Below are 15,127 nucleotides of genomic sequence, written 5' to 3' on the forward strand. Positions count from 1 at the left end.
TCAATTGAACAAAACCACAGTTGCCTGATTAAGACTCTATAAATCAGTGGTCCCCAACCACCAGGCCGAGAGGAAACGATACGAATCAGCTGCACCTTTCCTCATTCCCTGTCACGCACTGTTGAACTTGAACATAGGGTTTCCAACTGTCCCGTATTTGCCAGGACATCCCGTATATCGGGCTAAATTGGTTTGTCCCATACGGGATCGCCCTTGTCCCGTATTTCCCCCACTAAGGTAGATCATTCCTATGAAACCTTTCGTGCCGAAATGGCGTGAAGCGAAGAAGCAATTACCATTAATTTATATGGGAAAAATTTTTGAGCATTCCTAGAACCAAAAAATAACCTACCAAATCATACCAAATAACACTAACATACAGTAAAAGCAGGAATGATTTGTTAAATACACAGCCTATATAAAGAAGAAATAATGTATGTACAGTATAGTCAGGAAGATTAAGCCAAAACTGATTTGTGGGAAAAAAAATCGGCACGTCACGCATGCACACACAGGTGCCCGTGCAAGGCTTCATGGTCATGGTAGTCCTTCCTGGGGTAAACGCAAGTGTCCCCGGATTTGACTGCTACTTGTGTCCCCTATTTGGGAGTAAGAAAGTTGGCAACCCTAGCTGTAAAAGACATGTTGAGGTGAGTTTCACCCTACTTAAACAACCCCCCACCCCGGTCGGCTGGTCCGCAAGAATATTGTCAATATTAAACCAGTCCGCAGTGCAAAAAAGGTTGGGGACCCCTGCTATAAATGTAGTTCATTTGGAGCCTCTTATTCTTTGCAGTGTGGAGCAACAGATGGATCATGGGGATTGTGCAGTTTTAGACAAGGGACATGTCTTGGGATGGTTATATGTGCCATTATGAAGGCACAGTTCAGCATAGACTTGCATTATTAGTTCTCAGAAATGGAGGAGACAATGAGTAAGAATGGCCTAAATTGGAGTTTAGACAACAGAGAAATAATCTCATTCAGATACATATGAACCTCAGAGGCCTTACCAATGTCGAGACCGCAAGGCTGTTTCTCCAGACTAGGAAATGTAAAGTTAAGTCTTAGTCATAGGATAAGGAGTCAGTCATTTAGTATTGAGAAGAGAACTTTCTTTCCTCATAGGTTTGTAATCATTGAGATTTTTTATTATAGAGGGGTGCAAATTCTTAATCAGACAATATATTCAAGCCTCAGTTTAAATAAATGACATGAAAGAATCACAGAAACTTTCTACCCAAGGAGGTGGAGGGACGCGGAGGTTTGGTCATTGAGTAGACATCGATATTGATCATTGATGGCAGTATAAGTTTCTGTGCAATAATGGATTCACAGGATATAGGGACATGTAGGAAAAGGGTGCTGAGGGTAGAAGATCAGCGACAATGTTACTGGGCAGGTGCATGCAGTATAAGGCCAAATTTTGGTTCTTTCTCATGTCTTTGTGTTAACAAGAACTGATTTTCTCATCACTATGTCTGCTATTTGCTTACGAAAAGAAAGTTTGCACTTTCTCACATTAATACAGTGGCCAGATAGAACTGTGCCAAACTCTATATACAGGTAGCTTTATGACTTGCACTGTACTGTTGCCTCCAAAAAACACCCAAATTTCATGAGAGATGTGAGTGATGATAAACCTAATTCTGATATGGGTCTCTGTTGTGGACTGAGAATGGTAAGGGGGTAAGGGGAGCAGAATCAAGGTTGGAAAAATGGGGAGGGAGAGGGGAGGGAGAGGGGAGGGAGTGGGGAGGGAGAGGGGAGGGAGTGGGGAGGCACCAGAGAGACATTCTGTAGTGATCAATTAACCAGTTGTTTGGAATCAAATCCCCTTGCCTGGTGTCTCAGGACTGGGTGTGTCTGCACCCACGCCATCCTCGCATCTGGCTCTCTCTCTCTTCCACCTATCGCACATCCCGCCCACAGCGCTCCACCTTCACCATTCCCAACATTCTGTGCTCCTGCCAGATTTACAAACTCGCTCTCCACTCCATATTGCCAAATACTGTGCTGTACAAAAGTCTTAGACACTTTAGCTATATATAGGTGCCCAAAACGTTAGCACAGTACTGCATTCAAAATCATTTCTTTGGATTTAGAAAGCTCTAGGACTTCCTTATGTACTGAAAGCATCACCAGTACTCTTAAAATACTGTGTCTCTACTGAAAGTCCTACAAAACTCCGGAAAAGTTCAACTCTTACAGCACATTGCAGGCTGAGGATATAAAACCATGGAGCCATTGAGCAAACAGTTGCTGGAGACCAGAGCAGATGACCCAGAGGCCTTTACACTTTATATTTTAGACTTCATCGAGGCTGTTTTAATACAAATTAATTAACACTTAATTTGCACAAAGATCCCTCAACAGCAAATGAAATAAGTAACTGGAATGATTGCTAATTAAAGCAGTATGGTTAAAGGTGTAGCCAAGGCAACTTTTGTAAAGCTTCCCTGCTCCATCAAACACCCTGAAGTGAAGAACAGTACTACACAGATAAGGAATAAAGCTCTTGCTACAGTGTCCCATCAAATACTTTACATGGGACAGATAAGGAATATACTCATTGGAATTTAGAAGATTGAGGGGGGATCTTATTGAAACATATAAAATCCTAAAGGGATTGGACAGGCTAGATGCAGGAAGATTGTTCCTGATGTTGGGGAAGTCCAGAACGAGGGGTCACAGTTTGAGGATAAAGGGGAAGCCTTATAGGACCGAGATGAGGAAAAACTTCTTCACACAGAGAGTGGTGAACTGTGGAATTCTCTGCCACAGGAAACAGTTGAGGCCAGTTCATTGGCTATATTTAAGAGGGAGTTAGATATGGCCCTTGTGGCTAAAGGGATCAGGGGGTATGGGGGGAAGGCTGGTACAGGGTTCTGAGTTGGATGAGCAGCCATGATCATACTGAATGGCGGTGCAGGCTCGAAGGGCCGAATGGCCTACTCCTGCACCTATTTTCTATGTTTGTGTTTCTTCTACATTTTCCATTAAATCGTCTCCTGCGCGCGTACAACACAAGATTGAAGATGAGCTTTATTTATCACATGAACATTGAAACATACAGAAAAATACTTCATCTGCACCAACCACAAACACAGTCCAAAGAAGTGCTGGGGGCTGCACGAATTGCCACGTTTCCATTGCCAACATAGAATGCCCACAACTTAGTTAGTAACCTAAACCCAGACGTCTGGAATGTGGGGGGTAACTGGAGCACCTGGAGGAAGCCCACATGGTCATAGGTAGAACATACAAGCTTCCTACAGACAGTGGCCGGAACTGAATTCTGATCGCTAGTCACTGAAGCTGTAATAGCATTACGCTAACCTCTACACTGGCATGTCACCCTTACCAGGCTGGAGACAGGGTGAAGTTCTTTCAACACAGTCCCATCTAACCTAGAATAAAAACAGAAAATGTTGGGAGCACTCAGGTTTAGGCAGCATCCGTGGATCGGGAAACAGTTGGCATTTCAGTCAAGGACCTGAATTATTAATTGTTTCTCTTTCCCCAAATACTTTCAGACCTGCTAAATGTTTCCAGCATTCTCACTTCTTCTTTCAGATTTCCAGGGCATATTCCAGCAGTTTCTTTAATTTCCTTTTACTGTCTAGGTCAAGCACAGCATGGGTTAGATTGAGATTAAAATTTCCTCTACACCATCGCTTACATGGGCCTATAAGAGCCAACAAATAAAATATTTGTCCAGGCAGGATCCAATCCCGTAACCCCTATAAAACGGCATACAATGGACCACCTAGTTCTCAAAAAGCTAATGTTAACCAATGAGTCCTCATAGTTTCTTCCATAGCCTGCTAAAGCCTTCAAAATGTTGAAATATCATTTATGATCCATTTAGACAACTCCTGATCTTTCCTGCACTGGCAGAGAAGTGTTATTGTTAACATTATGTTAATTCACTCTTCCTGCAAAAGTCTTAGGCACCCTAGCTATATATATATATATATACTGTACCTAGGGTGCCTAAGACTTTTGCACAGTACTGCATTTGTCAGCGGAGTGGAGAGCAAGTCTGTAAATCCAATGGGAGCAATGGATGTTACCTATGGCAGGGTTGGAGCTCCACGCGACAGGTGGCAGAGAAAGAATGCCAGGAGCAAGGGGTGACATGGGTGCAGACTACCCAGCCCAGGCAAGGTCATTTGATTCCAAAAAACTGGTTTATTGACAATTACAGAATGTCTCTCTAGTGCTTCCCGCTCCCTCTCCTCTCCTTTTTTCCCCAACCATGATTCCCCTCTCCCTGCCCCCTTCCCACTCTCAGTCCACGATAGAGACCCATTTCAGAATCAGGGTTATATCACTCACATATGGTATGAAATTTGCTCATTTGCAGCAGCAACAGTACAGTGCAACACATAAAATTACTACAGTACTGTGCAAAAGTCTTAGGCACCCAAGTTATACATATGTGCTTAAGACTTTTGCACGACACTACATACTGTCATTCTGTACAGTGTGACAGGATCATTACCTGATAGTAGCTACGGTCTTGAGGCGAATTTTACTCAGGAGCCTACAGGTAAGTTTAAGACCATGCTGACAGGCTCAGCAAAATAGACTTGGATTCTAACTTTCCACCGGTGAGAAGGTTTGAACGGGTTAACTTACGGTAGCACTGTTTCCCATCGGAGCCCAGCTCGTAGCCTGCATTGCAAACACAGGAGAAAGATCCACGAGTGTTGACGCATCCATGTGAGCACTCAGCGATTCCAAACACACACTCATCAATATCTAAATGAGAGATGAAGTGAAAGAGGGATCAAGAATCAACTTTATTCACCATATACGTTTACATGTACAACACTGTGCAGAAGTCTGAGGCACATAAATGTAGCTAGGGTTCCTAAGACTTTTGCACAGTACTGTATTAGGAATTTGCTGTGGTGTGTTGGTTAGGGTGTGGCATGCAACAAAAACAACATTCAACAATTGTAAAGAATAAACAATTATATAAAAACAAAGAATTACTGTATCTATAAATTAAAAAGAAACAATAGAGGCTAAAGGACAGATTTGGAAACAAATGTGTAAAAACAACAAGAGTTGTTTATTACCAGTGAAGTTTTAGAAGAATGAGGGGGGGGATCTCTGGTGAACATGTTCCCACTGTGTCTTTCCATGGTTTAGACCCAACAATAATACCTGAGGTGATGGTGTTGCTGTGGAACAGTTTTCCTTCATCTCTGTATGGAAGCAGCTATGGACGTGGGAGATGCAACAGATAATTTGCTATCAACCAGAACCAGGGCCACTTGCAACATTCGTGATGTTTCAAATCATTTACTGTGTGCGAGGGGCTTGTTGGGGCAAGGCGAGTGGCTTGATGGCAGTGTGTGTGAGGGTTTGGTGGAGAGTTCCATCATCCACTGTTGCCTGTGGCACAAGTTGCCATGGAAACGTAATGGTGCACATTACGAGAAAGAGATATTTTTCAGGTCACTTACCTTCACATCCTTTGACGTCACTCGCCAATCCGTATCCAGGGTAGCAATCACACCTGGCGACTCCATGGTGGTTGTGGCACACGTGCATACAGCCACCATTCCTGTCAGCACATGGGTTCTTCACTGGAGAGATAAGAGAGTGTGTGAGAGTGAATTCCTTGCACCCCAGAATGGAAAAAGCCTTTGGCAGCTTCATTAGGATGTTACACCTATCACCCAACTTGCCTTCGTGGCCAATCTCCACAAGTGATACTTGCCGGAGTTTGAAGAACAAAGTGGAGGCTGTATTCACTCAAAGTGAGAAAACTGAACCCATTGTCACTTTAAGTGAATAGTAGTTACCTCCCATGGGGAGAACCTTTTTCCTTTCGCACATGGCTTTGCCAAGGGAGATCAAACCCTAACTAGACAGCAGGTTCTAGTAATAACTTTTAAAAAATATTTTAGATATACAGCACAATAACAGGCTTTTCTGGCCCAATGAACCCGTGCCACCCAATTGCACCCATGTGGCCAATATGTCTTTGGACTGTGGGAAGAAACCAGAACATCCGGAGGAAACCCATGTGGCCATGGGGAGAGCTCCTTATAGTCAGCAGCGGGAATTGAACCCGAGTCTCTGGCATGGTGCCACTCTGCCACTATGCTGCCCCAATTTTTCCTCAATTCCCCACAACTGTTTTCCATTAAGTGCATCTAACAAGGTGAGCAGTGGTTGGGTTGAGTTGAGGACCTTGGGGGTTGGGGCAGACAGTGGGTGGGGTGGGCATGGATCTGCTCTCAGCCCCGGAATGGAACATTCCATTGGCATGCACAGCCTCTCTATAAACTGTTCTAGATTGTGTTTGGTGGGGGAGAATCACGTCTGGTTAAGTAGAAGGCTGGCTGAAAAGAGTTACAACCCCTTCCTGCGAGATCATTTAATAACGGCCCAGCATCACCTATTCCTTCCTCCAGGAATGTCCTGATCAAATAGAGACTGAGATAGGGTCACGTGCCGGCAAGGGCCCCAAGAGAACTACTGTGACTGGATATCAAACAATTTTTCTTCTTATTTACAGCATGTGATTGTGCAATGTTGTAGCTCCCAATCACTCATTGAAAATGGATGACACCTGAAATGCCAAACTCCTTCCTGACAAAACATTCCCTCAGTAGTAGAATGTGGCTTGTAGAACTCAACAATATGAAAGGGCATAATTTCAAGGTGATTGAAGGAAAGTATAGGGGGGGATGTCAGAGTTAGGCTTTTTTTTACAGAGAGTGTTCCCCTAGCCCCCATGCAGGATGAAAATGTCTACAGTGGGCAGCCTGTCCTGGTCCTCTAACTGACTGAGAGCAATGGTCCCACCAGCACAAACCCCACTCGCCCCCTTCATGCACTATCCAATCATTCAGTAACAACACTCCCTGGCAGTTGAAAGAGTGTTGATTCTACTGTGCTAAGTCCCTCCGAGAGATGACTTAAAACATCATGCCTACTCTGTAACATGCTGGGAATTGAGGACACTTGTAGACTTTCAGCTTGGCATCGTATGCATAAATCTGACAAGGCACTCCTTTGAACCTCACAAAAAAATCAGGGAGATCTGCAAATCCATATTAAAACAAAATAGAGAAATTTCTGGCATTTGCTATTAGTCTTGGAGTTTTTAAAATTTCCAGACAGGTAACATAACTTGGAAAAATGCAGCGGGGCCTCCTAACGAGATTTGTTATGGGTATATGTACAAGTGGGTGATGTAGTGGAGATACATCTCTACCAAAAGCGGTGCAAGACCCTCCTTCCCTCCGCTAGGTTACCCTTGGGCAAGATGTAGCACCAGCTTAGCCTCTCCTCGATCAGGGTCACGTGAAGTCATGGGAGCAGTTGGTGGATGGTTGTATGAGCAGCTGGTGCACATCACAAATCCTGTTTATATGACCAGCGATACCAGGCAGTCAATCTCTGAAGAGTATTGATAATGGCTGGGTTCGCCTGCCTCGTAAAGACACTGCCCAGAAGAAGTCTACTTCTATAGAAAACTTTGCCAAGAACAATCATGGTCAAAGACCATCATCGCCCACACCATACAATGTGGCACATAATGATGATGATGACAAAATGTGCAAAGGGGGATGTAACAGGTAGCCCTCTCCCTCCCACCACAACCGATTCCCTTAGCCCAGGTACTCACACTCGCAGTGCTTCCCATCGTCCTTGAGCTGGTAGTTGTGTCGGCATTTACACTGGTAATGGGCTATCGACAACTGAACACAGTCATGTTCACAGCCTCCATTTCCAATTAAGCATGTATTGATGCCTAGAAGATTAAAAACCACCATCAGATACAACTCTGTAAATGTATGCAGTCCATCAAGTTGATCTCACACTTTTACTTGATCTTGGACTTGGTACTTTGGTGAAAAATATCCTCATATTTCTTCTTGTTTGTCTCACTCCTCTTTCCCTTAGAATTTGTTTCCCTTTTCTTTCCCATTTTTTTTACTCCTTTGCCTTTTGCTCCTTCCTTTCAATTAAACAATTGATTGTAGTGCAATAGGTATACAGTGCCTATAAAAAGTATTCACCCCGCCTAAAAGTTTTCATGTTTTATTGTTTTACAACATTGAATCACAGTGGATTTAATCTGATCTTTTTTGACACTGATAAACAGAAAAAGACTCCTCTGTCTCAAAGTGAAAACAGATCTCTACAAAGTGATCAAAATTAATTATAAATATAAAACTCAAAATAAATGATTGCATAAGTATTCACCTCCTCCCCCTTTAATAAGACACACCAAATCATCACTGGTGCAGCCAGTTGGTTTTAGAAGTCACATAATTAGTTAAATGGAGATCACCTGTGCGCAGTCAAGGTGTTTCAATTGATTGTAGAAACATATACCTGTATCTGGAAGGTCCAACTTGAGCTTACCGAGAGCTGGAAATTAGAGAGTCGGGTTGTGACTGGAAAATGGCAGCGAGAAAGAACATCAAGGAAAGAGCCAAGCTGTTGAAGGAAGTTTCTGGTGGGAGTGGAAGTGAACTAGAGATGGAGGTTGGTGGGAAAGAGGAACGGAATGGAAAGAGGAAGAAAAGAAAGCGGAGATACGGGATATCAAACTCTGAGGAGTCAGCAGATGATCAAAACAGGACAGCAAAACAATTATAAAACTAAGTGAAGACGGGGTGTCTTTTGGTGACCGGAACCCGATTCGTTTGATGAAGATGCTCAACAAAATTATAGGCGAGATTAAAGGAGCAAAGATTTTACGAAATGGATCACTATTAGTGATTTGTCGGGATAGTGCTCAGCAAGGCCAAGTGATGAGAATATGTAAAATAGACGGCAAAGAAGTACAATGCTCAATACCCAACAATAGAAAGTGGACTAGAGGAGTTATTTCGGGGATACCAACAAAAGTTGCTATGGATGAGATTAAACAGAACATAAAGGGAGCAAAAATTATCGAGGCCAAACATTTGAAAGTTACAAGAAACGGGAAAAAGTGTGATAGTTTATCGGTAATGATTAACTTTGATGAAGAGAGATTGCCGACTAACGTTTACTTAGGGTATATGTGTTATGCGGTTAGAATATATATACCACTGCCTTTAAGATGCTATAAATGTCAGAAATTCGGGAACATTGCGGCGGTCTGCAGAGGAAAACAAAGATGTGGGAGATGTGCTGGAGAACATGAATATGGGAAATGTGAAGAGGGAGCTAGGCTGAAATGCTGCAATTGCGGCGAGGAACACAGCGCAGCTTATTGAGGGTGCATTTATAGCAAGAAAGTGGCTGAGATACAATATGTAAAAGTAACTCAAGGAATCAGTTATGCAGAGGCAGTGAAAGAATTTGATGAAGAAAATGAAGTCAAGCAAACAAATACAGGGAATAATAAACTGGTGAATTGTGAGAGCTGTAATATGAAAAATAAGGATACACTATTAATGAGTAAAAGGGATTTCCTGCTTTTTATGGTGGATGCAATTAATTGTTCAGCACAAACAAGCAAAAGAACTAAGAAAATTAAAATTATCATCAAGTCTACAGAAAAGTATCTTGGTATTAAAGGGATTAGTTGGGAAGAAGTCAAAGAAACGCTGAATGGAGGATCCAACAGTTCACAGGCAGGGGAGATGGAATCTTAATGTCAGTTTATTTGTCGCAAATGGTCAAGAATTTAAGAAATGTTTCAGAACTTGAGGAAAATCCTCAGATTTTATGGTTGAAGCCCAGGGTAAACGTGCAGAGCTCCAACAACAAATAGAAGTACCCGACAAGAACAACGGTGAGTTGGAAAGAGATTGGAAAACGGAGGAAATTATTACAAGGGTACAAAAGGAAAAGGAATTTGTTGCAAAGTGAATTATCTACATTCACATTATAAAATGAGAACATGGAAGCAAATGAAGAAGAACTCCGAGGTCTCAGTAAACAACTGCAGGCTACGATCCAAGAAAAGGAAAACCTGAAAAAACAGATAGACTTGGGAAAACAACCATTTTAAAAGTATAACGTGCGATAATTACTATTCTTTAACAAGATGATTTTAGTTTTACAAGTGATGTAGATAAAATCAATGTAATTGAGGTAATGCAACTACATGAAAACATGTGACAAAATTAGGGAAGATTAGCAGTTTGCGGCATTATCTAATGAGCGCATTAAGCATTCACGAGGAATTGCAACTATAGAGTGATGCTAATAGAGAATTGCAGGCTGAACTAGATTGTCTAAAGTAGAGAACTCCAGGACATATTTGGTTGGAACACAAGAAGTCTAGCAGGTGGTGGTAATGCACTGAAAACTGGTCGCCAACCGCCATAAAACAAAAAAGAAAAAGAAGAAGAAGAAGAAGGTCCAACTGCTGGTGAGTCAGTATCCTGACAAAAACTACTGCATGAAGACAAAAGAGCACTCCAAGCAACTCTATGTAAAGGTTATTGAAAAGCACAAGACAAGAGATGGATGCAAGAAAATTTCCAAGTCAAGGTATATCCTTTGCAGTACAGTTAAGTCAATCATCAAGCAATGGAAAGAAATAGAGCTGATAGGGAGACAGATTCTGGAAAGGTGTAATAATAACAGGGTTGTGGTGGTGAGAGATTTTAATTTCCAAAATATTGATTGGCATCTCGCTAGAGCAAGGGGTTTAGATGGGGTGGAGTTTGTTAGGTGTATTCAGGAAGGTTTCCTGACAAAATATGTAGATAAGCCTACAAGAGGAGAGGCTGTACTTGATCTGGTATTTGGAAATGAACCTGGTTAGGTGTCAGGTCTCTCAGTGGGACAGCATTTTGGAGATAGTGATCACAATTCTATCTCCTTTACCATAGCATTGGATAGGGATAGGATCAGACTTATGTCCTGGAGCTTTTGGAAAGCAACAAGTTTGATAAGTCACCTGGACTGGATGAGATGTACCCCAAGCTACTGTGGAGGGCGAGGGAGGAGATTGCTGAGTCCCTGGCAATGACCTTTGCATCATCAATGGGGACAGGGAAGGTTCCAGAGGATCAGGAGGTTGCAGATGTTGTTCCCTTATTCAAGAAAGGGAGTAGAGATAGCCCAGGAAATTATAGACCAGTAAGGCTTTTCATTGGTTTGGTAAGTTGATGCCGAAGGAATGTGGGAGACTCCGAAGTCAGCTGGAAGAAGGTTCCATCGTCTGATGAAACCAAAATTGAGCTTTTTGGCCATCAGACTAAACAATATGTTTGGTATAAGACAAACATCACACATCATCAAAAACACAGCATCCCTACTGTGAAGCATGGTGGTGGCTGCATCATGCTATGGGGAGGCTTCACTGCAGCAGGCCCCGGAAGGCTTGTGAAGGTAGAGGGTAAAATGAATGCAGAAAAATATAGGGAAATCCTGGAGGCAAACCTGATGCAGTCTCCAAGAGAAATGCAATTTGGGAGAAAATTTGTTTTCCAGCAAGACAATGACCCCAAGCATAAAACCAAAGCTACAGGAATAGCATAAAACAACACAGTTAATGTCCTGGAGTGGCCAAGTCAGAGTCCAGACCTCAATCCAATTGAGAATTTGTGGCTGGACCTGAAAAGGGCTGTTCACTATCCCTGTGCAATCTGACAGAGCTTGAGCAGTTTTGTAAAGCAGAATGGGGAAAAATTGCAGTGTCCGTATGTGCAAAGCTGATAGAGACATATCCACACACATAGAGATCTGTTTACTGACACAAAAGAGATTTTTTCTGTTGATCAGTGTCAAAAAAGCTGGATTAAAATCCACTGTGATTCAGTTTTATAAAACAATAAAGCATGAAAATTTCTTGGGGAAGAGAGGGGTGAATAGTTTTTATAGGCACTGTAAGAGCTGAGTGTATTTAGGGTTGGTGTTGTTTAGAAACCAGCCCCCTCTCCTGACACACTGTAATTATCCACTCAATAACAATTTCTTCCCATTCTTCTTGTAAAATCATCATTTTTTCAGAATTAGAGTACCATCAGCCTCATATTCTACATCTCACTGATTCCAGAGATTTTCACCTCATCTTTAAATCGTCCACGTCAACTTGCTCATCCCAATGGTCTGTCCTTCCTTAAATCCCTGACTGATCCCACCCACCCTTTGCTTTTTCTCAGAAGCTGCAACATCACCATCGTGTGCCGAGATAATGGTCTCATGACCGTGATTATTCTTGGCAAATTTTTCTACAGAAGTGGTTTGACATTGCTTTCTTCTAGGCGGTGTCTTTACAAGATGGGTGACCCCAGCCATTATCAATACTCTTCAGAGATGATCTGCCTGGAGTCAGTGATCACATACCCAACACTTGTGATACGCTCCGGCTGCTCATACGACCATCCACCACCTGCTCCCATCGCCTCATGTGACACTGATCAGGGAGCCAAGCAGGTGCCACACTTTGCCCAAGGGTAACCTGCAGGCTATCAGAGGGAAGGGTAGCCTTACATTTCCTTTTGTGGAGACATATCTGCAGCCCACTACCCATCAGAAGCTGTAGCAGTTTTCAAAACTAAAAAAGTTAAGAGAAAGTAACGACCAAACAGATTGTTTCATCCTGGTGGTACTCTCTATCCACTTCCTCTCTGCCTCAATTCTACACCTTTTTGTCACATGGATATTAGAAATTGGAATCGGTGTAATGAAGGGAACTCCTAACAGTTTCCCACTGTTGACTGCATTGGAGATTCGCCCATTCACCCTAGCAGCAGTGGGGCAAGTCCACTGACCCAGTGTCAGCTTAAGCTCCACTTCTGACTGGCTCCAGCCCGACAAGCAGTTGCGAAACCCATTTTCAAGATGGATCAAATCTAACTGTGGCTCGGCTGTGAAAACAGAACTGGAGAAAGTTTCTAGATCAGTGTGATCTCTCAGTGTTTTGACAATTTGATAACGTTATGGTAAATATGCTTCCACAAGTGGGAGAATCCAAAGTCAGGGACAAGTCATTAATCTAAAGAACCAAAAAGAAATAGTTCGACTCAAAGGGTGACAGTGCAGCATTCCCTCTGCATTGGAGTGTCAGAAAATTTGTACTGGTATTGGTTTCTTCAAGTTCAAGTTTATTGTCATCTGACAGCCTATAAACTATGTTCTTCCAGACCACAATGCACCCACAAAACATGTATCACACACAACACATTAAAAAAAAATCATCACAAATAAGTTAATGTAATTCAAAATTCCTGTGAAGTGCGCAGCACACAGATTACCAGTTAAACAGTAAACAACTCGCTCTCCTAGTGACAGGACCTCGGCAATGGCTGGTTATTCATTAGTCTGACAGCCTGAGTGAAGAAGCTGTTATCCAGTCTGGCATGCCTTATCTTGATGCTCCTCCACCTCCTTCCTATGGTACTGGGTCAAAGAGATTGTAGGAACCCTCAACAATGATTTGGGCCCTTTGTGTACAACACTCCTGGTAAATGTCACAAATAGTGGAGAGGGAGACACGTATCAAGACATCTTCCCACAGTCAATGGACTCACTTTCAAGGACTCTTCATCTCTTGTTCTTGCTAATTATTTTTATTTATTTATTATTATTATTTCTTTCTTTATGTATTTGCACAGTTTGTTATCTTTTGCACTCTGGTTGAATGCCCAAGTTGGTGCGGTCTTTCATTGATTCTGTTATGGTTATTATTCTTTCATGGATTTGTTGAGTATGCCCACAAGAAAATGAATCTCACGGCTGTATATAGTGACATATATGTCCTTTGATAATAAATGTATCAAACTTTGAACAGTGAAAAGCTTGTCTGCATACAGATCAAAATCATTACATAGTGCACTGAGGTAGAACAAGATAAAGCAATTACTAAAAACAGTGCGCAAATCTCCGGACTAGAATTTTGATCCACCACCTTTAGGCAGGAATGTGAGAAGACTAACAATTGAACCACAAAAAAAGTACACAAACAAGGAAGAACAAGAAGTCAATGCAGATAAAATTATATAAAGCAGAATTGTCAGCTGTCTCTGTAGAGCACAGCCACCAGCATGGATAAATTGGACCGAACGTTTTTAACCGTTCACAGCACCAATGTAATATTCAATGCTTAAATTACATTTGGATAATGGTTGGCATAGTTCCAGCTATATAAGGGGTTTGCATTTTCCCATATATATAGGCAGTGCATGTTAGTGGAAAGCTGTGAATGAGGAGGTAATATTCTGTGTTAGTTCATTGTGGTTATGAACTCCTTTCCAGAAGTGCAATCACAAATCTGTGTTGACACCCTAGTATTGCACTGAGGGAGTGCATACAGTTGGAGGAGCTACTTTTTAAAACCATAAGACATAGGAGCAGGATTAAGCCATTCGGCCCATTGAACCAATTCTGTCATTTCATCATGGCTGACTTATTATCCCCCATTCGCTTGCCTTCATCCCATAACCTTTGACACCATTACTAATCAAGAACCTTCAACCTGTTCTTTAAATATATCCAATGACTTGGTCTCCACCGCCATTTCTGGCAATGAATACCACAGAATTACCACCCCCCAGCTCAAGAAATTCCTCTGCATTTCTGTTTAAAGGGACGTCCTCCTATTCTGAGGCTGTGTCTTCTGGTCCTAGATTCCCCCATTCCAGGAAACATCATCTCTACTTGTTACATACACCTGTTCGGGTGCATTCGCCAGTTACCTTATAAGGGAACCGTAGCCTTCAGCCAGGAGCAGATGTCATCAGGTGGTTCCCAACCTTCACAGAGTGTTTCGACCCTTAACCACGACACTCTCCAGTTGGTGGGCCGGCAGTGGTGGCCAAGTCACTGCCCATCTGCTCCTGGCTTCCAGCTCCCCTCCTCTCGCCTACTCCAAATCCAACAAGAGGCTCGTTCTGCCTCTTCCCCCATCCTACGAGCTGCTTGTTTTTTGCTCCTTTTGTCCAGGCCCAGATCTGACAACAACCGCCATGCTGATTTGGCTATGTCCACTCTGTCTAGGCTTTTCAATATTTGATAGGTTTCAATGAGATTCTCCCCTCATTTTCTAAACTCCGGTGAGTACAAGCCCGGGGCAATCAAGCGCTTCTCATATGTTAACCCCTTCATTCCCGGGATCATTCTAGACCCTCTCGAATATCAGTGCATCCTTTCTTAGATAAGGGGCCCAAAACTGCTCAGAATACTCCAACTGTTGTCTGACCAA

General features: G+C 42.5%; 1 protein-coding gene across 3 annotated transcripts in view; it reads right to left on the minus strand.

Moving 5' to 3' along the window:
- LOC140188732 (uncharacterized) overlaps positions 1-15,127 on the minus strand; it is a 444,984-nt gene that overhangs the window by 107,899 nt on the left and 321,958 nt on the right. For all 3 annotated transcript variants that reach the window (XM_072245312.1, XM_072245313.1, XM_072245314.1), the window contains 3 exons: positions 7,658-7,783; positions 5,481-5,603; positions 4,645-4,767 (listed from right to left, as the gene is read on the minus strand). In XM_072245312.1, coding sequence (XP_072101413.1) covers positions 4,645-4,767; positions 5,481-5,603; positions 7,658-7,783 — 372 coding nt within the window. The remainder of the gene's footprint in view (positions 1-4,644; positions 4,768-5,480; positions 5,604-7,657; positions 7,784-15,127) is intronic.

This window comes from Mobula birostris, chromosome 27, assembly GCF_030028105.1.
Source record: "Mobula birostris isolate sMobBir1 chromosome 27, sMobBir1.hap1, whole genome shotgun sequence".
Classification (NCBI taxonomy): domain Eukaryota; kingdom Metazoa; phylum Chordata; class Chondrichthyes; order Myliobatiformes; family Myliobatidae; genus Mobula; species Mobula birostris.